This window comes from Peromyscus eremicus, chromosome 1 (assembly GCF_949786415.1).
Source record: "Peromyscus eremicus chromosome 1, PerEre_H2_v1, whole genome shotgun sequence".
NCBI classification, from domain to species: domain Eukaryota; kingdom Metazoa; phylum Chordata; class Mammalia; order Rodentia; family Cricetidae; genus Peromyscus; species Peromyscus eremicus.
In genome coordinates, this window is record NC_081416.1 from 51,341,185 (window position 1) to 51,366,784 (window position 25,600).

Genomic DNA, 25,600 nt, shown 5'->3' on the forward strand with positions numbered 1-25,600 from the left:
ACTCCATCTCACGGAGGGGAAATCCAAGCCTTGGAGAGGCCTGGTCTTGAAGCAAAATCACTGACTCACAGGCTTGTTTTGTTTGTCTTGCACCGAAAGAGTGGGACCCTTCACGGCAGCATCTACCCAGCAGGCTGCAGACAGAGGCCTGGGCCTTGGGTGACAGCATGGGCAGGCGTCCTCATAGTGCGGTCTGCACACTACACCTCCCACAAATTGCCGGTTGCTGGTCTGAGACTAGAAAAGTGCAGTAATTAGGAGTCAGCATTTAGGAATGCTTCTAGCAATGTGGTGAAGTCACTCTACATCTATGAGAATGAAAGCATCTGGGCTCAGATACTGAGTTATTTTTGCATTTTCTTTTAAAAAAAATGCCTTAACTTGTCCAATGTGGTGATGCGACTCTTTAATCCCAGCACTCAGGAAACGGAGATGAGAGGATCAGGAGTTCAAGGCCATCTTTGGCAACATATCAAGTTTGAGGCCAGCCTGGGCTACAAGAGACTCTGATCCCAAAACACCAAAAAAAATTTTAAGTTGATACAGTATTTGCACATATTTGTGAGGCACAATATGAGATGTATATATGTAGTATGTAATGATCAAATCAGGGCAATTAGCATTTTGTCTCCTCAAATATTATGGATTATGAACCTTTGGATTCTTTTAAGCTGTTTTTAAATTTTCTTTAAAAATTTAAGTTATTTCTCTGTATGTGTGCTCATGTGATGCATGTGTTAACGCAGGCTTGCTTGTGGAGGCCAGAGGACTGCTTGTGGAAATTGATTCTCTCCTTGACCCTAAGTTCTGGGGATCGAACTCAAGCTGTCAGGCATGGTAGCAAGTGCCTTTACTGGCTGAGTCCTCTTGTGGACACTAGTTAATACTTTGCTGTATACCATAAACTGCAGCTTATCTCCACACTTCCATGCTGTAGAGCTCTGGAGATAATCTCTCCTCATTGGCTATTCTGTTTTTAAAAAGACATTTATTTTTATTTATGTGTATGATTTTTATTTATTTTCGCATCTGTGTATTTATATGTTTTGGCTGTGTATATGTCTGGGCACTACGAGCATGCCTGGTACCCAAACAGGCCAGAAGAGAGTGTCATATCCTCTGGGACTGGAGTTACAGGTGACTGTGAGCTGCCATGTGGGTGCTGGGAACTGAACCCAGGTCCCCTAGAAAAGCAGCCAGTGCTCTTAACCACTGAACCATCTCTCCAGCGCCCTAACTGTGCTCTAATTTCCCTGTCACCTCTATCTTTTGAAGTCTCTACCTGACATTTTCCTGTTCCCTTTTCTATGACATTGCGTTCCATTTCCCCAATGATTTGTTATTGTTTTGTTTTTCTGTCATATTTCAGGAAAGTCTCATTCAGTGGCAGATTAGAAACTAAAGTCCACACTGCCATCTCCTCCTCCTTCTCTGCAGTTTGAGCAACACATTATGGCGGCCACAGCTCCTCACCTCCCATGCCAAGCATAGGTCTTTGGCCTCAGAATTAACACAGAAAGAACATAACTTTCAGTTGTTTGGCTAAACCAACTGATGGGCAGAGCCCAAAGGTTTTTTGTTTTAACCCCAAGTAGACACAGCCCAAGGCCAAGGCAAGCAAGTGGCTTTGTTGTTGTTTCTGAGTAACACATACAAAGTAATGGGTTCCACGGGGACACTTCATCCATTGTATCTGTGGCTCAGAGCCCACACCCCACCCAGTGCCCTGCCCCGTCTTCTTCCTAGTCTCCTTTCTCCTCTCAGCAGTCAGGCAGCTTCAGGACTCCCCGTGCCTCAGGAGGACTAGTCCCTGCCGCAGCCCATCAGTGTGCAGAGAAAGGCCCCGTGTGCCTTGGACCTGAGGTGCCACTCAGTCAAATACCTGACAGAGAGAGCAGACAGGAATTAACACAACCACAAAATTTACGTTTCTTTATTTATTGGGAGGATGGGGCACATGTGTGGGAACGCACACATGTAGAGGTCAGAGGTCAACTGTCAGGAGCCAGTTCTCTGCTTCTACCTTCTGGGTTCCAGGGACTGAAGTCAGGTTGTCAAGCTTGGTGGCAAGTGCCTTTACCCACCTGCCCAGGACCTATTTGTTTGTTTGTTTGTTTATTTAGCTATTTGTTTGTTTGAGACCCAAGAAAATAATGTCTTGTTTCTTTTCCTATCCCTGGGGCTTAGGTGGTGCCTGCCAGAGAATACACATGGGTTCCATCCATGAAGTAAGAACTCTGTAAGCCACGGAGAATAAAGCCTTTCTCACATGGCCAGGTCACCATGAAGGTAGGAGCTGGCTACTTGGCCAATACAAAGGTTTACCTCTGTGTCTCTTGGGATGAGGTCAGCTGGGCTGCTGAGGTAATGACCAAAATGGAGTCGCAGCTGCAAGGCCCCCCGGCAGGACTGAAGGATGTCTAACAGGACACAGCATCCCTCCTTTCTGCTACCAGTATTCTGAAACAATGAACCAAGCACCCAGCCACAAATGTGCATACACGCATGTGAATATATGTGCCTGTACACATGCCAACATACATAAACATGCACAGCACACACACACACACACACACACACACACACACACACACACACACACCACACGCATGCACGCACGCACGCACTAACTGAGAGGAAAAGCTGGATTGTGATTGGAGTTTCCTAACCAATGGTGTGACTTTTTCACTTCGTGCACTTCTGGAGGCCTGGAAACATGGCCCTGCAAGTCAGGACACCCCCGCTGCTGTGCTGGGTGCATGATTTCACCTTCTTTCCTGGCGTTTTCTTTGGGATTGAATTCTACAAATGTTTGACAGGCATCCTCATCAAGAATTTAACTCTGAGTCAGACTCAGTTTCTTCCCACAAGGAACTTACATGCTGGGTGGTAAAGATGTATGAGCTATTTTGATACTATATACAGAAAAGTTTTGGGATTCCAAGGCTGGGGACAAGATTCAGCTGACAGAGTGCCTGCCACTCAAATGTGAGGACTTGAGTTCGATTCCCAACACCCATATAAAAGCCAGATGCTACAGTGTATGTCTATAATCTCAGCTCTGGTGAGGCAGCCATGGAGGTGGTGAAAGATCTTGTCTCAAAAAAAAAAAAAGGGGGGTGGGGAGTGGAGAGAGAGATATGGAGGAAGACATTTGTCAGTTTCTGGCCTTCACAAATATGCACACACATGCATATGCACCCATACAATATATTTTTACATGCACTACACACACATGCACGCACGCATGCACACGTGAAGTGTTTGAGAATCCCAATGAGGGAACTCTGGACTTATCAGAGTAAAGGCAACTCCCCAATGGGGTCTTTAGGTGGAGTAGGAGCTTCAGGCCAGTAATGTGGGAAGGGTGCTATAGCTAGGGGATGAACTGGATTTCAAAGCCAGGAGGACTAAGATTAAGGATTAAGAGGTCACAGTCATGTCTGGGGAAAGTGAGCAGCTGCATGTGCCTGGACGGTAACCATTGGAAGAGGGAAAAAAAAAAAAAAAAGAGCCTTGAAATTGAGGTGGGCACCAGGCAGTGGGCCTTAAGCACAGGATGTATAACCCAGGGAGGGAGGCCACAGATACAGGGGAGGGCAGAGCCTTGGTGTTATAGAAAGGAAATGCACTCCAGAGCCCACCAGACCTGGAGTTAACTTGGTTCACCTGATATACATCTTTGGGACTCTGAGAAACTGCAGATCTGCCTGGAGGGCTTAACAGAAATGGTAAATGGTTGAAGAAAGGTCTTTAGTGTCAACACCCAGAGTTATGGCCTAAGCAGGAGCAAGGAGAAGTGAGACTCTCAGTCTCTGCTGCTCCAAAGCAGGTTCTACCTCAGGCAGGCAGGCAGGCAGGCCCGTAGCATCTGCCAGGGACCAGACAGGACAACCCAGACCTCTCAGTGTGCTTGCGCCCGGGATAGGTGGGCTCCTGAACACACTAACTGCAGCCTCAACCAGCCACCTTGAAATAGGACAGGTGGTGGCTTGAATCTGAAGCCACCAGTAGAGTCACAGATGGGAAAGGAAATTAGACATAACCCACACAACACCATCATCTTTACAAGAGAGGGAAGAGCCAAGAGAAGCACAGGGCAGGTGAGGAGCTCGGATGAGACTACCTCCATCTAGTTACCCTAAATCGGCACGTTGGTCTCCTGAGCGTCAGCTACTCCACTTGGCTTCCAGATGAGAATGGCCAAGGATGCTAAATGATTGGGCAAGGACAGGGTGTTGTCACCTCTAGATCTGAAGCTGAGAAATGCAGCTGGGTCTATGGGGATCTGGACTGGTCATCAAATCTGACAAGGCCTTTGTAACATGGAAGCAGTTGGTACCGGACGCATGTTGGAGCACTTATGTGTTTTACCCAGGACATGTATGTCTCCTCAGTAAGAAAGTGGTGGGTGCAGGTGCCTAGACCATTATATTTTTATTTTCTTTTCACCAGCCTTTTAGCTTCAAATAGACCACAGACCATCCTGTTCTTAGACACGGAAAACTTCTCAGATTTTCTAACTGCTGTAGACATTAGATCCCTAGTCTGCCTGTCTCTGTCTCTGTCTCTGTCTCTGGTGTGTGTGTGTGTGTGTGTGTGTGTGTGTGTGTGTGTGTGTGTCTGGGTGTGTGTCTGGGTGCATGTATACTAGGTGCACATGGGTGTGGAGGTAGAGATCAACAGCACATGTCTTCCTCAATCACTTATCCGCCTTATTGCTGTTATTATTATTACCATGTATGTGTGCGGATGCACACATGTGGCTGTCAGAGACAACTTTCATGGGTCAGTTCTCTCCTACTAGGTAAGTTCTGAGGTCGTCAGGCTTAGTGGCAAGTGCCCTTGCCAAATGAGTCATTTTGTCTGCTTTCTACCTTATTTATATTTATTTTTATTTATGTGTATGTGCATGTGTGTGTGGGTGACCTCAGAGGCCAGAAGAGGGTGTTGGATCCCTTGGGGCTGGAGTTACAAAAGGTTATAAGCTTTCAGATGTGGGATCTGGGAACCGAACTCAAGTCCTCTGCAGGAGCAGCATGTGCTCTTAACCACTGAGCCATCTTTCTAGGACCCTACCCTCCCTCCCACACCTATCTTATTTTTTGAGACAGGATCTTGTGGTGATATTGTGTCCCCCAATATATTGTGCACCCTAATAAATTTATCTGGGGTCAGAGGACAGAACAGCCACTAGATAGACATAGAGGCCAGAAAATGGTGGCACACACACCTTTAATCCTGTCACTTGGGAGACAAAGATCCATCCGGATCTGTGAGTTCAAGGCTACACTGGAAACAGTCAGGCAGTTGTGGCACATGCCAGGAAGTGATGGCAGGAAGCAGAAAAGTATATAAGGTGTGAGGACCAGGAACTAGAGGCTTTTAAGCTTTTAGGCGTTTTAGCAGCAGTTCAGCTGAGATCCATTTGGATGAGGACTCAGAGGCTTCCAGTTTGAGGAAACAGGTTCCGTTGAGAAGTTGGCGAGGTGAGGTTAGCTGTGGCTTGTTCTGCTTCTCTGATCTTTCAGCATTCACCCCAATACCTGTCTCCCGATGTTTTTTTTGTTTGTTTTTCTATTAATAAGGCGTTTTAAAATTCGTGTTACAGGATCTCTCACTGAACCTGGAGCTCACCAATTAAGTAGACTGCCTGGCCACCAAGCCCCAAGGATCGTCCTGCCTTCCACCTATATCCTCTGCATGAAATTATCGTCGTATGCAAGGCACTTTACCAAGCATGCTATTTCCCCAGCCCTTCACCTCCTCTGTCTTACGTGTAAAGCCAGACAATCACCAAGTTTCCAGGACCCTGTCTTTTTTGCCCTGCCTGGGCCATGTGCCCCTTCTTGCTCCAGGTCTGTGGTCACAGTCCTCTGCTTCAGCTCTGCCCCTGTGACTTCCTCTCCTCAGCAGTCCTTCTTCTGGGCCTCTCAAAGTTGGTTGTGTATCAGAACTCATCTGTCCCATCTCATAGTGTATATGGGAAGGGAGAGCCGCCAGAGCTTGGGGGTGATGTTTGTGCCTACCCCTTTGTATTTCTGGAAGCTTCACTGGGAAAAGAGCCCTGGAATAGAAGCTAAAAGCCACAAATCCTGGTTTTTATCCTGCAGCTACCCAGCTTCCTGAAGCCAGTTTTCGTTTTGATTGATCTAATGATTAGATTAGATGCTAAAATGCTTCTAGCTCCAACATGCTGGCTGTGTGCACAGGTCATATCTCAATCTAGATGTGTATGTACTGTGTGCCTTACATAATGTGCATCACATCACATGGTTGTCAGGAAAGCTCTTGGAGGCACCAGCAATGCCTAGTAAGAACCAGTAGTTCTCAACTTGGGGATTGAAACCCCCAGATATTTACACTATGATTCATAACAGTAGCAAAATTACAGTTATGAAGCAGCAATGAAATAATTTTATGGTTGGAGGTCACTACAACATGAAGCACTGTATTAAAGGCTCGCAGCCTTAGGAAGGTGTAGTCAGAAAGTTTCTCAGGTCCCACCAGGCCCCTGCAGTCCTGTGGCCTGCTTATAAAATAATCACTCAGAAGCTTATATTAATTATAACTGCTCAGCCATTAGCTCAGGTTTAATACTGACTAGCTCTTACACTTAAATTAACCCGTAATTCTTATCTATGTTTAGCCACATGGCTTGGTACCTTTTCTCAGTTCCGCCTTGGCATCTTGCTTCCTTTGTGTCTTGCTGGTGACTTTTGACTCTGCCCTTTCTCTTCCCAGTATTCTCCTTGTCTGCTCACCCTGCCTATACTTCCTGCCTGGCTACTGGCCAATCAGAGTTTTATTTCTCAACCAATCAGAGCAACACATATTCACAGTATACAGAAAGACATCCCACAGCAGGAAGGTTGAGAATAATTAAACTATGGGTGGACTATCACTGGGGTTAAGCGGCTTGCTTGAAGTCAGGCCAACTCGAGCGTAGGTTGTTCATTGGAATCACACCTGTAAGTCAAATCCCAGCTTTGCCAGTTTCCTCACCGAGCTTCAGTTTATCCAAATGTAAAATGAGGTTGATAGAGGGGTGTTCACTCTCACTGTGGCCCCGTTTTTAGTTGTCATAGGCTTAGGCATCAGAGGTAACAACTGTATGGGTAAATCAAGCAAGATACCTGACATCTGCCTCTGGCCTTAACATGTAACACATGAGCATCTACACACGTGTGTGTGCACACAAACCCCCAGCCCCATGACTTAACAGTCCCCTCAAGTCCTTACCCTAAGCACATTAGAACCCCAACCCTAGCTCTCTCAACAGGAGTCCAAAGGTAAGAGCAGGGCAGAGGATTCCCCTGAATCTAGATTCTGAACCCCTCTGGAGACCTTTGGCTCCATAAGCACCACTAAAGTGCTTTGTGGTGTTGGGACAGGCCTGGCCACCTGTATTCCCCTGGGGGTTATCAGTAAACTACTGACCTTGAGGGTTGGGGAGATGATTCAGTTGGTAAATTGGTTACCTCGAAAGCGTGAGGGCTTGAGTACAGATCCCCAGAATCCACATAAAAGCTGGGCGTGGTGCCTGTAACCCTAGCACTATAGGAAAGAGTCAGATGGCTCCTGGAGGCGGGCTGGCTAGCCACTTTAGCCAAAATGCCGAGCTTGAGGTTCAGTGGGAGACTTTGTCTCAAAAAATGAAGGTGGAGATTGATCAAGCAAGACAAGTAACATTGACCTCTGGCATCTACATGCACATGAATGTGCATATAACACACACACACACACACACACACACACACACACACACACACACACACACACACCACAAAGATATTGACCTTTAAGTCAGAACTTCTGACTTTCAGTTCATCTCTATGTGGCCTTAGGTTAATCTGTGCCAGCCCTTAGCCTTCTTAAAATGAGTCCTTCCAGCTCTAAAAGTTAGGATATTACAATATGAGCAAATCCGTGTGAACTTAATGCACTTGAAAAGAGAGCCCAAGGTCTCCGGAGCCAGGCTTTCTCCCAGGGAAGGCTGCTAGCTCCACAGACATTGCCAGCTTTGTTTACTCTGCACCTCGCATTGCTGGATATGCAATAGAAATCTTGGAGTGCTTGAAAGAACAGTTTTAAGCGTAATCATTTACCTACTGTTCAGACACGAGTGATTTGGTGGAAATGATGTGGATCACGGATCACACAAATCCCAGAAGTGCTTAGAAGCTGTGGGACCTTGGGCAAGCTATGCAACCTCTTGGAGCCTTATTTCAACATTGGTAAAATGAGAATAATGGGTCCCACTTTACAGCATTGTCTTGAGGAAAATGGATGAGAAATTTAAAGCTCTGAACAGTCCTTGGTGCATAGTGAATGTTCAAGAACTCTTAATGACAGAAACAAACATTAGCACCAGCATCAACACCCTGTGACCAAGGACTACAGTAACAACAGCAAGATCAAGCCCCTTACACTGAGTAGATGGAATACTCTGTAGACTACCCAGTGTTTTCAATTTTCATTGTAATTGTGTGGTTTTATTTTCATAATCCTGTGAGGTAGGTTTTTTTGGTTTTTGTTTTGTTTTTGTTTTTGTTTTTGTTTTTGTTTTTTTTTGTTTTTCGAGACAGGGTTTCTCTGTGTAGTTTTGCGCCTTTCCTGGAACTCACTTGGTAGCCCAGGCTGGCCTCAAACTCACAGAGATCTGCCTGGCTCTGCCTCCCAAGTGCTGGGATTAAAGGCGTGTGCCACCACCGCCCGGCCCTGTGAGGTAGGTTTTATACCTACTTTTCAGTTAAGAAGACTGAGGCTCAGCCAGACGGTGGTGGCTCATGCCTTTAATCTCAGCACTCGGGAGGCAGAGCCAGTGGGGTCTCTGTGAGTTCGAGGCCAACTTGGTCTACAGAGTGAGATCCAGGACAGGCACCAAAACTACACAGAAAAACCCTGTCTCAAAAAACCAAAAACAAAAAAAGACTGAGGCTCAGAGAAATCAAGTGATATCTCTTGAATGATGTGTCCAACAAAGGCCAGAGTGTAGACAGGGTCCTGGGTCTCTGGTATCAGTAGTATGTCCTACTGTCTGCCAATCATGTCCATGTTCTTTTGCTCACAAGGCACCAGTATTTTGCATTCCCTCTTGACACCCTCCTAAGGGCAGGGTATTTGAAGGGTGTGATTCACTTTCACCATCCCCCTGAGTAACTAGACTCTTCCTTCTACAGAGCAGCCATCTTCAGCAGCCACCAGAGTCTCCTTGAAGGGCAAGATGGAAAGGTGTCCTCCCCAGTCAGTGAGGACCATGTGTGAGAGCACCAACCCTACAGGACATGCCTCTCCACACACATGCAGATTAGACCTGGTCTTTTACCCATTTGGCATGCTGGGAGGGTCGGGTTCTATGCCACCCAAGCTGATCTCTTGTTCCCGATAAAGATCAATAATCACAATGATGTCCTGGTGGGGTTCTAGGAAGCTGCAGTTCTTGGTGCTGCTGGAGCTGCAGGGTGCCATAATCCGAGGCACGGGCAGAAGCCAAAGGAACTGCATCTCTGTGTCTGAGATAGCCTCTTCTTCTAGGGGGTTCTCTGTGTCTGAGATAACCTCTTCTTCTAGGGGGTTCGAGAGTAGGCCGGATATGGTAAGGTTTCTCTAGGTAAACAGCTTCACCAGCCCATCCAAGCAGAGAGGGCAGTGTCAGGCCACATCTGGTGTGGGGCCAGCCTCCTAGAGCCATTGCCTAATCCAGGCCTCCTGTCCTCTTCCCAAGAACATTTAGCTTACCCTGTTGTTCCCTTGACTTTGCCTGCATCCCTTCCTGGTCCCAAGCTGCCTCTGTAGTTTGTCCTTTTTCTCTTTCCTTCTTTCTTTCTTTCTTTCTTTCTTTCTTTCTTTCTTTCTTTCTTTCTTTCTTTCTTTCTTCCTTCCTTCCTTCCTTCCTTCCTTCCTTCCTCTCTCTTTCTAAAAACAAAAACATAAAAACTACTTTAATTGTGTGTGTGTGTGTGTGTGTGTGTGTGTGTGTGTGTGTGACTGGGTGTGGGTGTGCATGTGAGCACAGGTACCCAAGGATGCCAGAAGAGGATGTTGAATCCCCTGGAGCAGGAATTACAGGCACTTGTGAGCCAGTCAACATGGGTGCTGGGAACCGAACTTGGGTCTTCTAAAAACACAGTACATGCGACTAACCACTGAGTCATCTCTTCAACCCTCCTTCCCTACCTCCCTTCTTTTTTCCAGTCAGGGTCTCAAGATCTGGCCTTGAACTCACTCTGTAGCAGGATAAACTTCGTTCTCCCTCTGCCTCTTGAATGCTGGAATTACAGGTGTCCACCACCATGCTGGGAATCTAAGTCAGGGCCTAGAGCATATTGGATAAACATTCTTCCAACTGAGCCACCGCCCCAAGCCCTGAAATTCTCTTTGCATACCACAGATCCAATCAGAGCACACCCTTGATTGATGAATTTCTAATACCCTCCACTGTCTCCACTGTGAAGTCTTTAGTCCTTCTCTACCTGTAAGCATGTGGGAATGTCCCCAACTTGAACTCTACCCACAGTCAGCCCAGTCTGAGCTGTTCATTTATTCCTATCTTCATTTGGAGTGCACTGTGACTCATTCTTGGGGCCATCCACTTGTTCTTTCCTCAGTCTTCAAAGGTTCTGCTGTGAGACACTTATTGGGGCTCCCTTTCAACTATCATTTATCTCGCTAAACTTTACAACTCTTAAAATTTTTCATCAGCCTCCGGAGTGCTGGGAATATAGGCATGTGCCACCACTGCCCCAGCCACATCAAATTTTTAACATGCATAAAAGCCAGTCTTGCTCTTTGTATTCAAGCCTCCCTCCCCTTACAAAATCTTGCTCTGCAGCCCAGGCCAGCCTTGAACTCATGAACTCATATCTTGCCTCAGGCTTCTCACCGTTGGCATTATGCACATGGCCACTGTACCTACTTCATTCTCTCTTATCTTTTGGGCAGGTCTTTTTGTTCGGCTGCCTGTTTAACCTCCTCTAAGCCAAGGAAGCCTCACACTCCTTGAGTCTGGAGTTTGTGGAGTGAAGAAAAGATGCTCCTGATGGATGCCAGCACCGGCTGAGGTGAGGATACCGTGGAAAGGACCGTGGAAGGGACTGTGGGGATGGCATCACTCCCTGCACCAGTATTTACTTTTGCACCGATGTCATGAAGCGCTAGGGAGCCCGAAGTCTGGAAAGAGCCATGGAATAAGCCAAGCAGGGCCTCTGGCTAACCATGTGTGTGTTTTTTGTTTGTTTGTTTGTTTTGGTTTTTGGAGACAAGGTTTCTCTATGTAGCTTTGTGCCTTTCCTGGAACTCACTCTGTAGCCCAGGCTGGCCTCGAACTCACAAAGATCCGCCTGCCTCTGCCTACTATGTGTGTTTTGACCCTTTTACCTCTCTCAACCTCGGGGTCTTCATTTTGAAGTTAGCTATAACAATATCATAGGATTGTGATGAGACTTTAGTGAACAGGAGCTCTCTCCCTACTCCTTTGGTATCAGTGCCTTTTTTCCTGCAGTCGGTGCAATCGTGGGCTTTTATTGCTTCCATGTTTCCCAACCAGTCTGTGTGCTCTTGCGCAGTCCAAGACAAGACCGGTGTCCAGTTCATCCTGGCATCCTCCCCAGTGGCCACCCCCGCGGCACTTAGCATGAGGAAGAAAGCAGAGGTCCCACGGTTCTTTTCCAAGATGGTCTGATGAAAGGATTCAGAACCCTGGTTAAAAAGAGACTCACTCCTGGCTCCTTTCTCTAGGGAGGTTGCAGGAGAGTAACAAACAATGTGGATCGCGCAGACAATGTGAGATACTGGAGTCTCAGCTCCAGCTAGCCAGAGAGGGACTTCATTTAACAATCCAGGCGGAGGCCGAGCGCTGCTCACCACAGCCGTTGCGCCTCCTTTGTGCCGGCATCAGGTGCAAATCCCCGGAACGCGGGCTGTGCGCGCTCCCGCTTTGAAGCGCGCAAAGAAAAGCCCAGCTTCCACCCCCGCTCGCCCTCCCAGCTCCTCTGAGATCTACTCCGGCTTCCCCGGCTCCAGCCAGCGAAGGGAGGAGGTCGGACACGTCGCCGGCCTCCCAGCAGGGCTTGACTCCATGCGGGCGGGCGCGAGGGAGGGGGAGCCTGGGACCCGCCGCTCCAGCCCGCTGGCCTTCGAAAGATCCTCCTGGGCCAATGGCAGGCGGGGCGACGAGCCCTGATTGGTGCAGGCGCTCTGCTGATCACTGTGGAAACCCGGGTGGCGGGGAACTCGGGAGGATGCGGAGCCCGGAGTGGGGGGAGCCGGAGGGGTGGGGGGAGGAGGTGTCGAGTCCCTGAGCTACCCTGGAGTTTTCACCAGAGGCAAAAGTCCACAGCAGGCGGGCCGAGGGTGGGGCGGAGGAAGGGAACCGCTTGGGGGCACTGGGAAGCTAGGGGTACTCCAGAAGGAAGGCAGGGATACTGGCTAGCCAGTGAAGGCGAGGAGGAGCGAAGGCGAGGGGAGGAGGCGCGGTGGGAGGAGGAGTAGAAGACAAAAGCCGAAAGCGAGGAGGGCGCCGACCGCACACTGCGGCCGGGAGAGGGACCGTCGGTGCCGCGAGCGGCGGGCACACGGAGGCGGTAGCGCGCGAAGCATCCGGGTGGACAGTTAGCATGGGGAAGGGAGGTAACCAGGGTGAGGGGAACACGGAACGCGAGGTTCCGATGCCCACCTTCCGCTGGGAGGAGATTCAGAAGCACAACCTGCGCACCGACCGGTGGCTCGTCATCGACCGCAAGGTCTACAACGTCACCAAATGGTCCCAGCGGCACCCGGGGGGCCACCGGGTCATCGGACACTATTCGGGAGAAGATGCTACGGTAAGGGTCTAGGGATGCCAGCCATCCTTGTCTGCTGCAGGCCGGTGTCAGGAACCCGGGGTCCCTGGGCGCCAAACAGATCTCCAGTTCTGAATGGAGCGCAGGACGTCCAGGAGGGAAAGAAAGTGTACCTACTGCTCTCATCTCGCACCCGGAATCGTCGTCCTCTGGGCCAGCTGGGCAGACTTGTGCCGAGCCTTTTGGACTCCAGGTCTTAGCACCGCTGTGGAAGTCCCATCAGTGGCAAACTGTGCCCGATGCATGTCCACAGCGCATACTGCGCGCCGGTACAGCTGGAGCCAGGGACTCTCCCAAGGGGGCGCTCCGGCTTTGTGCTTTGGCGCTCCCCATGTGGAAGATGGCCACTCTTGGGCGCCCAGAGAGGAGCCTGAGAGCGGGCAGCCATATGTGGGACTCTCCTGCCAGACCAGGGGGGCGGAGAAGGAAAGCTGGTTCCTTGCCAGGACTCGCTCCTGCTTGGACTCCTGTCTGAGAAAGTCCACAATGGCTGCCCGACAGAGACTGCCTAGTAGCTCAGGTTCCCACGCTCCCGAGGATTATCCCGACTCATTCCAAGTGCCAGCCTTCTGGGAAACCCGGGTGGGGAATTGATGGAAGGCGAATGGGCTGGCTTTTGCAAAGTCCAGGTCCAGAGGGGATCTAGAAGGTGAATTTGGTAGCACCAAGACTGACTTGGCAACAGGTCTATCTGCCTCTGGGGTTACTCTCGGACATTCAACTCAATAGCCCTCTGTTTTTAAATCTTGCCAGGATCACCCTTCCTTCTTGCACTCCTGGAGGTTGTTGGAATCTCAGGGACCTCTCTGGAATCAAGGCTGCCCTTCTTATGCACACCAAATGTGTAGCTCAGCAATTGCATAGAACCCCACGCCATGCCTGGCCCCACCCCCAACAATAAAGGAGTGTGTGGTCGGGTGGGTAAGAGTAAAAGCAAAGTCAAGGAGGAAGACGGAACCTTTGAGGCTGTAGTGGTGAGCCAAAGGCAGAGAGAAAGATCGAGGCTGGAGAGAACTTGGGAAAGATGAGTGGGAAGAGGCAAGAAGAGAGAACACATTCCACCTGAGAGTCCAGGGCGCTGACTTGTTAGTGAGCTTTCGTTGTCCCAGTTTGTTAGTTTCAGTTTGTAACTTACACCTCTTTTCTTCTCTTTGAGATCAACCTAAGTAGCCATACTCTAAACTAATCAATGGACTGGAGGCTTTGATGAACAGGATACAATCTTACTCAAGACTGAGGAGAGAACTGACCATATTCATACTGCCTAAAGCCTATTTTCCTTGCTTGTGGACCCTGCTTAAGCCCAGGGGATTGGTGATGCTAATCAGACCTTAGGTGGGTGTAAGCTTTTCATACTCCTTGAGTGTCCTAGCTTGGACCTTTCCACAACCAGAGAGGACCTTGGTTTTCCAGGGAGAAGACTTTCCAACTTCTGACTGGAGGTCTTTCTACTATTCTGTGGTGCTAGTCTATGCATGACTCCGTAGGCGAATCATAAAACGTCTGTTCCTTTCCAGGCTCTCACCAAAACGTTTCCTAAAAAGTAAAACTATCAATGTGATACAGTTGATCTGTTTATTCCATCTCATGAAAGAAATTGGTTTTCTTCTGTGGAAGATCAATTGGATAACGCCTTGAACTTCATAGTTTACTTAAGAAATCAGATGTATTTCATCTTTGTTTTAGAAGTTCTTAGTGTTTCCCTGACCCGGTTTCTTCCAAATGTCTGTGTTCAGTGCTAAGCCGTCAGATACCTGGATGGCTTGCTCCTTCTTGCTAAAAACCTGGCGTGCTGTTCGCTGCTGCCTTCACTGTTTTCTGTCACTGATTGCCAGTCTGGTGTCTGGGATGTTAATAGCCCCATGATAGGAAAGGTAAGGTGGAACTCAGTGTAGGCTACAGATATGATCACTGGGCTTGACCATGCATGGTGTAACCAGGTGGAGACAACCCCTACCCCAGTGAGCACCAGATGGACACGATGGAGAGTTATGAGACAAGAGGAATGCAGCAACCAGAATGTAAAGAACTTGAGAAATGGAGAAGAGAACTGAGTATATCAAAGCAAGCTCATTTGATGCCGCAACACAAGAGCTTACTGCCTTCCCAAAGAAGATTTTGGGGGGCACAAAACACACTCCCTACAGATAGAGTTGGAGAACGGTGAAGTAGGCAGTGGTGTTTTCTTTGGCGAATCCCCACCCCCGGTTTTTTTCTTTTTATACTGTCTGAGATCAGGTTGGAAAAAGGTCTTGAGCAACAAGGAGACCTTCAAAGGGAACTCCAAGAGCAGGAATCCCTCTCCAGGCTGGTTCCGCAGGTAGCTTTGCCCCCTGGGGCCTTGCCTTCTTTTTGAGAGCTTGAGGGGAGTGATGAGGATGCCCTGAGTTTGGGGAGAGACTGGTGAGCAGATAGAGGCTGGATCCCTGAGCACTCTCTCTGTTGGTGCTCCCAGGATATCTATGATGTCTTCACAAGAGGCTGGAAGGGAGGCCAGGAATCAAGGAAGCCATTTTCAGGACAATCTGGGTATCCAGTGCAGAATTTTCTGTTTCTGAAGAAAACACCTCAGAAGTGCTCACTTCTTCCCTAGAAGGATGGTCCTTCTGTAGTCAGATCCTGGCCTTACTTGTATCAGTAAAAGTCACTTAGTATGGAGCTGGAGACATGGCTCAGTGGTTAAGAGCACTGACTGTTCTTCCAGAGGACCCAGGTTCCCAGCACCCACATGGCAGCTCACACCTGTCTGTAACTCTAGTTCCAGGGCTTTGGACACCTTTACACAGACATACAGGCAAAAACACCAATGCATATAAAATAAAAATAAATTTTTAAAAAATTGAAAAAAAAAAAAGCCATTTAGTGTCATGTGCTCAGAGCCCCAGCTACTCAGAAAGCTGAAGCAAGAGCCTTGAAGCCAAAGGTTTAAGGCCAGCCTGGGTACCATAGTAAGATTCTGTCGTTAAAAACTGTAGTTTTTGCAGTTCACAAATCCATTGGTGTGTGCTATCTCATATAATTCTCAGGTCAGTCCTGCTGCTGTCCTGTCCTGAGGCTCAGGTGGCGGTCAGCCCTAGCCAGGATCTGTGGCCCCAACCCCTCCAGCCTCACCTTCCTCTCTCTCTCCTCCCCTCTTCTCTTCTTTTCACATCTTTAGTCGTTTCTTGCTCATCCCCCAGAGCTTCTTGTGTCTGAGCTTTGCTGTAGGCACAAAGCACTGTCACCACGCCCCAGGCAGTGTTTGCACTTTTCTTGGGAATCTGGTCAGTGCCAGAGCCCCACTTGTGAGTTTCCATCTTCAGCAAGCGCTCATCAAACATTCATTGAGTGTCTCCATGGCTCCGAGCTGAGCTCTGAGCAGGGCCTCAGCAAAAAGATGAATAATTCACGGATGGTGGCCTGCATCCACTGGATTTGTGTCCCTCCCTCTTTTTCTCTTTCTCAGACTGGGGCTTGAACCTGGATCCTCCAGTTCCAGACATTCACCTCTCCTCCAGCCTACTCTGTTTTGTCTACGCTTTTTGGCCCATCTGCCTTGTTTGCTTACCTCTTAGAGTCAAAGGAAGGCAAAGGGGACTAGAGGGGGGTTCCGTCTTTCAGCCACTCCTATACTGCTCTTGTGAAAAAGCAGCAATTGAGAAAATGGAATTGTGCCCCTGTAGAAAGGGCAGGAGGGTCAGGATTCGGAAAAGAACCTGAGTTGGGAGTTTCTAGGCCTGGAGGGTAGCTCTCTCTCCTCAGCTGAGTAGGAGCCATCTGACTCCTGCCCACTGCTGTGGGAGGGAGACCCCATATCCAGTCCCAGCATCCCCTAGTAGCGGTTCTGGTAAAATACAAATAGAATTGGGCTGGGGAGATGGCTTAGTAGTTAAAATGCTTGCTGCCCAATAGTGAGAATGAAGCTCAGATCCCAGAACCCACATAAATACCAAGTGAGGGTGGCAGCCGATTTGTAATTCTAGCCTCTGAATGCAGAGGGACAGGACCCCCAGAGCAAGCTGGCTAGCAAGACTAACCGTGCCAGTGAACTCTGAGTTTGATTGCGAAGCCCTGCTTTGGCGGATAAAGTGGAGGAGCAATTGAGGATGGTTCTCAGCATTAATCTTGGGCCTCCACATGCATGCACATGTGTGCACATGCACATATGCAAAAACATATGCACACATACATGAAAAGGGAAGGGGGGAAGTGGCATCACATCTTCATGCCTGGTCTGCCTCTGTAGGGACTTACTTCCGGTGCAGCCAGGGGAGTCCACACATCCTGCGTTAACAGATATTCTCTTGCCAAGGGCTCATGGGCCTACCTATTCATTCTCGTTTCCTTGGAAGGGACAAGACCAGCAGACTTTCTGCCCTGCCTGCACCTATGTGCTGCAGAAAGGAAGTCAGAAACCAGTGTCCCTGGTGTTTGCTGTCTTCTTTACTCTCTACCTGTGGAATCCAGGGTCCCTCCTGCTTCTCCACCTGCTTTGAGCAGTCGTCAAAGAACTCTGGATTACTAAATGAAGCACTATGCACCCTACTTATTGAGTCTTTGCTTCTCAAATCCTGGGCTAAATTTGTGGATGTGGAAAGTACCTTATCATAGCTGTGCTGTGCAGAAGAACCTGGGCACATTCAGAAACAGGTTTTGGGACCTTGAGCTCAGCGCAAGGACAGGACAGTGAGTTCTGCCCAGAGGTGGCAGGGTCAGGGAAGCTGTGCCTGGAGAAGAAGCTGGGTGGCTGCAGAGGGAGAAATAGCAGACAAGCAGCAAGCGCCATGTTTAAGAATCAGGGCCGCTGACCCCACCAGGAGCCTATTCAGAGCTGCTCCTGCACCTGCCTGCCGCTCCTTTTGCTTTCCCTGAGTCTTGGCCTATTTTAGTAGAGAAGCCTGAGCCTGGGGCTAGCAAAACTGGACCACCCTCCTCACCGCCTGCCTGAGGCTCCTGGGTCAGCAGGCTTCTCTCTCTGAAAAGATCCTTGGTTTTGATCTGGCCCCTTGATTTAATCTTGCCCTTTCTATTCCACTAGGAGAGATTTATTTTGTTTGTTTTCTAAACATAGAGGTTGAAAGATAAAGAAACGCTGTCTCTTCTGAACCAAGAGTTCCTAATAGTAATGTTTGGTCAATTCGCTTTCTCTTTATGTGTAGACAATTTTCTTTTGAAATTAAGTTGTATCAAAACCAGGTATGGTGAGCATGCCTTTAATCTCAGTACTGGGAAGGTAGGGACAAGAGGATCAGGGATTCCAGCCTTCGGCTGTCTAACAAGTCCGAGGCCAGTTTGTGCTACCTCATATACTGTCTCAAAAGTGCAAAGCAGGGTGGACAAGATGAATCTTCAGTTAAAGCTCTTGCTGCCAAGCCTGATGACCTGAGTTCAGTCCCTGGGACCCATGTGGTGGAAGGAGAGAATGGACAATCTAAACATTGTTTTCTCACTTCCACATCTGCTGGGTGTGCACACAAATAAATAAATGTAAACAAACAAACAAACAAACAACCTCAAGTGAAACAGGCTGGAGGGATGGTTCAATGGTTAAGAACACTGTCTGCTCTTCCAGAGGATCTGGGTTCAATTCCTAGCACCCACATGGTGCCTCATAACCATCTGTAACTCCAGTTTCAAGGGATCCAATGGTCTCTTCTGGCTTTCTTGGGCTCCAGGCACACATGATATATATATATATATATATATATATATATATATATATATATATATATATATATATATATATATATATATGCGGGCAAAATACTCATACACATAAAATAAATAAACCTAAATTTTTTTTTAAAAAGTAAAACAGCAGAAAAGTTGCAGCATCATGTGATGTGTCCCTAAATTCTTCAGCATCTTCTCCCAAGCATAATGTTCTGTGATCATTATAATACCTCTATCTCATTCACAAAAATGATTAGCGGCTGGAGCTGTGGTTCATCTGGTAGCATGCTCCTGGATTCAATCCCGAGCATGGCATAAACCAGGCATGCTGGCACATGCTTGTGGTCCCAGCACTTGGGAGATTAAAGCAGGAAGATCAAGGTCATCTTCAACTACATGTGAGCTGATGAGCCAGCCTGGGTGACATGAAACCTTAAAAAAAATTAATAATCCCTATTTTGAGTCAAAAATCCAGTGCCCATTTTTATTTCCACATCTACCTCCCAAAAGTTTATGGAACTTCTGTTTTCCCTCCAACCAGGAGCCTTTCTAGTGAAAGCGTGTGGTTTACATGTCTCCATTTAGACCATCGTCCCACACCTACATCTCCCTACCTCACTATATTGGCTTTTCTGGTCATTTTTCCTGGTACTACATGGCTTGTTCAACTCAATCCTGCAGTGTCTCAATTTGATTGAGTGGTGGAAGGCAGGATAAACGTGGAACTGGAGCATCCAGTTACACACCCTGGGGCAGCTGGTGCAGACTCAGCTCCGGGAGAGGTGTTTGATTTTGTGGAGATAATCTTTGTCATGCATGTACTGTGTAGAAGAGGCAGGCAGAACTACTTCCCACATGATGAATATTTCTCTTCTTTATTCTTCTGTGCATTTTCTAATGTTGCCAGAATTAAGCATATTTTCACTTCATCTTCGGAACAAGAGAGATTAAAATGCAGAACATAATAGTAATGTTAGAGGAAGTTTACAAACTAATGAAAATAAAACAAGGCATAACCCATGTCTTTAACAATAGTTTAGTTCCCTCCAACACTGTGGCAGGGTTTTTCAGGAGTTATTTTACCTAGTTCCACGTTATTGTTCAATGTCATTTAAGCACATTTTCTATGCTGTAGTCATTTTCTAAATGTTAGGGATTGAGCTGAGGGCTTCACACATGCTGGGCAAGCATTTTTATCACTGAGTTAAACTCCTACCCTGGGTCTTATCCCTTCACTGATAATTGTGGCTATGTGATGAGAAGATCTCTGGAGTGGTAGGTGGTGTAGTTTGTGCACTGCCAAAGACACTCAGCTCAGGAGTAGTCCAGGACTGTCTTCTCTGAGTCCTGTGCCTACCTGCTACACCTCCCTGGAGATCTGTCTGTCCGCAGACCTTTGGCCAGCTCAGCAGACCTGGTGCCAGTGCAGAAGCTCAGGATGGATACTGTTTGCCATTGGAGTCCTGCAATGGGAATGTGTCCTGGGGTTGAGTCTGGAGTGAGCACTTGCCTCTGGGTGGTGGGAAGTCCCGCTTGTTATCTGAGCAGAGATTGGGGCTGCTGCTAAGCATCATCCTTCCTGGAGTGAGAGGAGCCGGCAGAGGGCCAGGGCTCAGTTTGACCACCTGCTTCTCTGCTTCCCAGGATGCCTTCCGCGCCTTCCACCTGGACCTTGACTTCGTGGGCAAGTTCTTGAAGCCCCTGCTGATTGGTGAGCTGGCCCCCGAGGAGCCCAGCCTGGACCGTGGCAAGAGCGTGAGTGGGACTTGTAACCTTGATGGGGTGGGATGAGGCCAGATGGACAGTAGGGGTGAGAGTACTTCCTCCCCAAGACCCCGCTGTCAGGGCAGTGACAGGAGAGCCTTTGAGTCTGCCCAGGAGGAGGCCCTGAGCTCCTAGGTCAGGGAGGACCTCAGAGTGTCCCCTGGGAGCCTCCAGCCGGGTGATAGTTTAACGGCATCCCCTCTCTCCCAATGGGTCTCTTTGCCCCTCTCCTTTACATGAAGTTGCCAGATGTTGGTCTAGTACACGACTATCTGAGAAAGGGCAGAAATAGTGAGACAGTATCAGCTAATGAAAAGTGTGGCTGTTTGGAATGAGTCACTTTGAGAAAGAGTGACCATCATTTACTCACTTGTCACTGAGTGAGACCCTCTACTGAGTGCTGGCCTTCAAAGATGTATGTAAAAATAACTCCCCAGGCCTCACCAGCCGAGTGTTAGTGGTGAAGCCACTTACAGGCCAGACCTGGCTTGCATGATGGAGCTGTGTAGAACAGCATGTTTTAGAGTTTCTCGAACCCTTGAGAGTCACTCTCCTCTCCTCCCCTCAATCCTTACCTTCCCCTATTCAAGTCACCCTTTTCATGGAGCCTAGGCTTCGGCTAGCCCTAAACAAGGCTGAGGGTACCATCCCTGTGTCCTGAGCCTGCTGGCCTGGATCGTGTAGGGTGCGATGGTTCAGGTCCTCAGAGCTGAGGTAGTTTCCCCTTCAACAGGCATACTATGTGTGGCCTTGGTGCCAGCAGGAGTGGGTGGGCCACCATCATCCCTGTCTGTCTCAGGGAGATGGCACCTCCTACTGCCATCCAGGGCAGAGAAGTTTCCTGAGAGAAACCGGACCAGGCTGGCCCCTCCTGCTCCCTGCCTGAGCTGGAGTAATTCTTCACTAGCCTCTACCCCAGGGTCCCAGCAAAGCCTGCTTGGCAGGGCACAAGCTCTTTCCTGGCCTGGATTTTTGGTTGGTCCTCCATAGAGGACTCTCTGCCTCCCTGGCCCCCATGTTCAACGCTCACTGCGGCTTCTCTGGCGTCCTTGGTGCTCATGAGCAGGAGCACAGAGTCCTGCACCTGCACAGAGTCGGGTAGCAGAAGAGGCAGGCGCTCTCTTCTGAGGTGTAGAGCTCTGTGGCATGCCCGGCAACTGCACTATTGCAGAACTGTCCTCACCGTCCAGTTCTAGAAGCTTTTACATCATCTCCAACTGACATTCTGCGACGTTAACAAGAGCTCCTCACTCCCCTCAGCCCCTGCAAATATCATTCCATTGTCTCTGAAATATTTGACTCCCCCAGGCACCTCATGAATGGAATCGTGTATTTGTCCTTTACAAAAGTGTATCTTTTGTTATTTTTGTTTTCTTTATTGTTTTGATACAGGGTCTCATGTAGCCCAGGCTAGCCTTGAACTCCTGATCCTACCGCTTTCCCCTCTCATGTGCTGGGATTGCAGGCATGGGCTGTCACATCTGACAACTAGTGTATATTGATCGTACGGAATAGTAGGTTTTGTTCGGACATCTTTGTGCAAGCATTTGTCCTTTTCTGACTGGCCTGTTTCATTTAGCACAAACTTCACTCATGATAGGACACATTGTAGCAGTATGCCAAATTTTCCTTTGTTTTTAAGGCTGAAGAGTCTATGTGCAGGACACAATCAGGTATACCCAACCTGCAGCCTAACACAAAACTGTACACTTACTTAAACATTACTCTATGTGTGTGTGTGTGTGTGTGTGTGTGTGTGTGTTGTAACTTGAATTAGAAAAAGTTTTCAAGTATGTTGTGGATGACAACATTGTGTTACAGTGTCAAAAGGACTGATACACCTGGAACTTAGTTCCTCATCCATCATTGGATATTTGGATTGTTTTTAATTAAAAAGAAAAAGGGGTGTGTGTGTGTGTGTGTGTGTGTGTGTGTGTGTGTGTGTGTGTGCGGGCGCGCTCATGTACATGTGGATGCCTGTGGAGGTCCAAAGAGGGCATCAGATCCCCTGGAGCTGTAATTGCAGGCAGCTGTGAGTGGCCCTACATAAACGTTGGGAACTTCAGTCCTCCGGGAGAGCTGTGGTCACTCTTAACCCTTGAGCCATTTCTGAGCTCCTGCTTCTGTGTTTGCCTGTTGTGAATAATGCTTCTGAGAACACTGGTCAGGAGATACAAGCTGCTTATTATTAATTACTGTTATTATTCTTACTACACGGGGTTATAGGAGGCCATTTTCACACACACATACAGTGTACTCGGAGCATGTTGTCCCGTATCTTCCACTCCCCTTCTAACCCCTCCTCCTACCTCCTTTAGTTCTTTAATTTTTTTTTTAACCTTTATTTTTATGTTATGTGTTTGAGTGTTCTGCCTGCATGTATGTCTGTGCATTACATGCATGCAGTACCCTTGGAGGCCAAAAGAGGGTGTTGGATGTCCCTGAGACTGGATCTACAGACAGTTGAGAGCCACCAACTGAATGCTGGGAATCAAACCCTGGTCCTATGGAAAAGCAGCCAGTGCTCTTAACTACTGAGCCATCTCTCCAGCCCTGCTAGTCCCTCTTGTTCCCATACAGCTTTATTTCTAGTTTAGTGTCATCTGCACATATAAGATACTATATATCTAGGAAGTCTAGAATCCGCTTGAGAACTGAGAAAACACAGCATATTTGTCTTTCTGACACTGGCTTAATTCACTTAGTATGATTAAAAGTACAAGCTTTTGAGTCCAACTTTTCTTCTGCTTCTTATCCAGCTGCGACATATCTGTAGTAATGGTGGCTGTTGCTGCATCTGGTGACTGGGCTCACACAGGATTCAAGATGCTTGCCACAGCTATGGTGTGTACGGTGCTTGAACACATGTCACCTTGGAGGGTCTAGTGGCTGACTCTCTCCTGTGTCCTTGCTCAACAGTCTCAGATCACCGAGGACTTCCGGGCCCTGAAGAAGACTGCCGAGGACATGAACCTCTTCAAAACGAACCACCTGTTCTTCTTCCTCCTCCTGGCCCACATCATCGTCATGGAAAGCATCGCCTGGTTCAGCCTCTCGTACTTTGGCAACGGCTGGATTCCTACCCTCATCACTGCCTTTGTTCTTGCTACCTCTCAGGTGAGGCCTGACACCCTTGACCAGGATCTGAGCACCCCCACCCCTCAGATCCCTCGTGCCTGTTTGCTGATGCTGCAGTGACATTCACAGCCCTCTTTCCCCAGGCCCAAGCTGGATGGCTGCAGCATGACTATGGCCATCTTTCTGTCTATAAGAAATCCAGATGGAACCACATTGTCCACAAGTTTGTCATTGGCCACTTAAAGGTAAGTATTGGGGTTAAAGGTGATGGCTCAGAAAGTAAATCCCTTGGGAAAACCTGAATTTGATACCAGAATGCATGTAAAAATGCTGATTATAGTGTGACGTGCTTGTAATCCCAGTACTGAGGAGGCAGAGACAGGAGGATTCCTAGGGCTCACTGGCCAGGCAGTCTGAACTACCTGCTGAACTCCAAGCCAGTGTGAGGTGGACAGTGTTCCCGAGGATGCCACCTAAGACTGCCCAGCCTCCACATGCGTGTGCACATGTGTGCAGCCTCCCCGCAAAGATGCAGCTACATGTGCACACACATTGAAAATGGGGGAACTGGAGGATAGAGGGGTCTATCAGCAGCCTGGGTAATCATCCCATTAGATCAATTCTCTGTAAATGGAAACTATCCCAAGTTAAAAACGTTTGTAATTCCCCTAGCCCACCAAACCTCACAGCTTAGCAACAGAAGGCAATGTAGCCTGTTGGTTGTTTAATGATCCGTGGCTTGCTGCTACACAACCAAAAGCCATGGTAAATCAAGAACTGCAAATCACCTCTACTGTCATTTTAGCTGAGTCCTTAGTGAGACATCCAACTGTTTAATACTTAACTAAACCAAAGGTCTGAAGTTGTTTAAAATGGAGACAGTGAGTTGGTTCTGCTCAGATGAGGCCGTGCCCCCTGGAGAGGAGTTACAGTCAAGCAGAAGCCAAGCTTGCCAGTGACCTTGAGCTGATCTGATAGGTGTTACCTCAACTTGGGAAACCATTTTTTGCCAACTGTACTCAACCCTGCAACAAAATACCAGCCACAAACAGTGTAGGAGAGGGAGGATTTCTCCTAGTGGCTTGAGGGTTCAGAAGTGTCACTCTGTAATCCTCGGCTCTGTTAATTCTGGGTCCCCGGTGAGGCAGAATACCCTGCCGGTGGAAGCATGTGGCAGGAGCTACTTAACTCAAGGCAAGCAGGAAGAAGACTGTGAGAAAAAAAGGGTCAGACACAACCTTCAAAGGTGTGCCCCCCTCCGTTGATCTACTTTTTCCATCTCCTCAAGTTCCTGCCGTCTACTAAAATAGTGCCATTGGCGTGGGACTGAGGGTTCAGCCTGCAAGCTGATGGAGATGTGCCGTACTCAAACCATAACATACTCTCTCAAACAAAACCCACTGTCTCCCATAATCAGTCCATCTCAATAGCATCTAGTTGCTTCCTCAGAAAAGCTAGGTCGCCCAGACTTCTACCCTCCCGTCTTTGGCTGGGGAAGAGCCCTGTGCCCAGGTTAAATATCTCCGCTCTGTGGCCATGACCCCACTGCACGCTTGCTTTGCTACTGGATTGGATTGTGAGTGAGCCAGCAATGATCTGCTCAGCAGTTCCCAGTTAGCAGTTTACCTGGCCCTGAGCCTTAGAGGGCTGGGAATCTGGACTCTTCCCAGAACCTCAGGAGGGAATCCACATAAGGGCTTTGTTTCATTTTGTACTTTCCTCTGTGGCCTAAAATCCTCCTCTGTGTAGGAAAGAAACATTTTACCCACTGCCCCTGTCCTCCCCATGCCGTGAACAAAGATGGACTGTGTCCTATTTCCAGGTTCCGGCAGAGTCTTGAGGGCCCTTCCTGTCCCAAGGCCTTGAGTCCTTGAAGGATAGTTTGAAACACAGCTCTTACATCAGACAAACAAGGGCAGGACAGAGGGCTGGCTTCCCTGTAGAGCATTTGCTTGTGAAATTGTTACTCTGGGGGCTGGGGATGTAGCTCAGTTGGTAGAATGCTTGCTGAGATTCCTGAAGCCCTGGGTTCATCCCCAGCACCGTATAAACTGAGTGTGGTGGTACAACTTGCTCTCTCTTTCTCGCTTTATTTTATTTTATTTTTTAGACATGGTCTCACTATGTAGCCCTGATTGACCTACAATTCCCCATATAGATCAGACTGGCCTCATATTCACAGAGGTCTACCTGCTTCTGCCTCCTGAGTTCTCGGATTAAAGGGACATGCTACCACGCCCAGCTGATATATCATTTTTTAAATG

General features: G+C 48.3%; 1 protein-coding gene across 4 annotated transcripts in view; it reads left to right on the plus strand.

Moving 5' to 3' along the window:
• Nucleotides 1-25,600, plus strand: part of Fads2 (fatty acid desaturase 2) — a 54,036-nt gene that overhangs the window by 5,411 nt on the left and 23,025 nt on the right. The window contains exons 2-6 of one of the 4 annotated variants that reach the window (XM_059260987.1): nt 2,188-2,289; nt 5,612-5,858; nt 20,139-20,249; nt 23,178-23,375; nt 23,480-23,581. In XM_059260987.1, the coding sequence (XP_059116970.1) occupies nt 5,838-5,858; nt 20,139-20,249; nt 23,178-23,375; nt 23,480-23,581 (432 nt within the window). In that variant the 5' untranslated portion in view covers nt 2,188-2,289; nt 5,612-5,837. Of the gene's footprint in view, nt 1-2,187; nt 2,290-5,611; nt 5,859-10,944; nt 11,064-12,302; nt 12,825-20,138; nt 20,250-23,177; nt 23,376-23,479; nt 23,582-25,600 lie in introns of those variants that run through there. The other 3 variants (XM_059260996.1, XM_059261004.1, XM_059260980.1) reach the window with 3 other exon arrangements.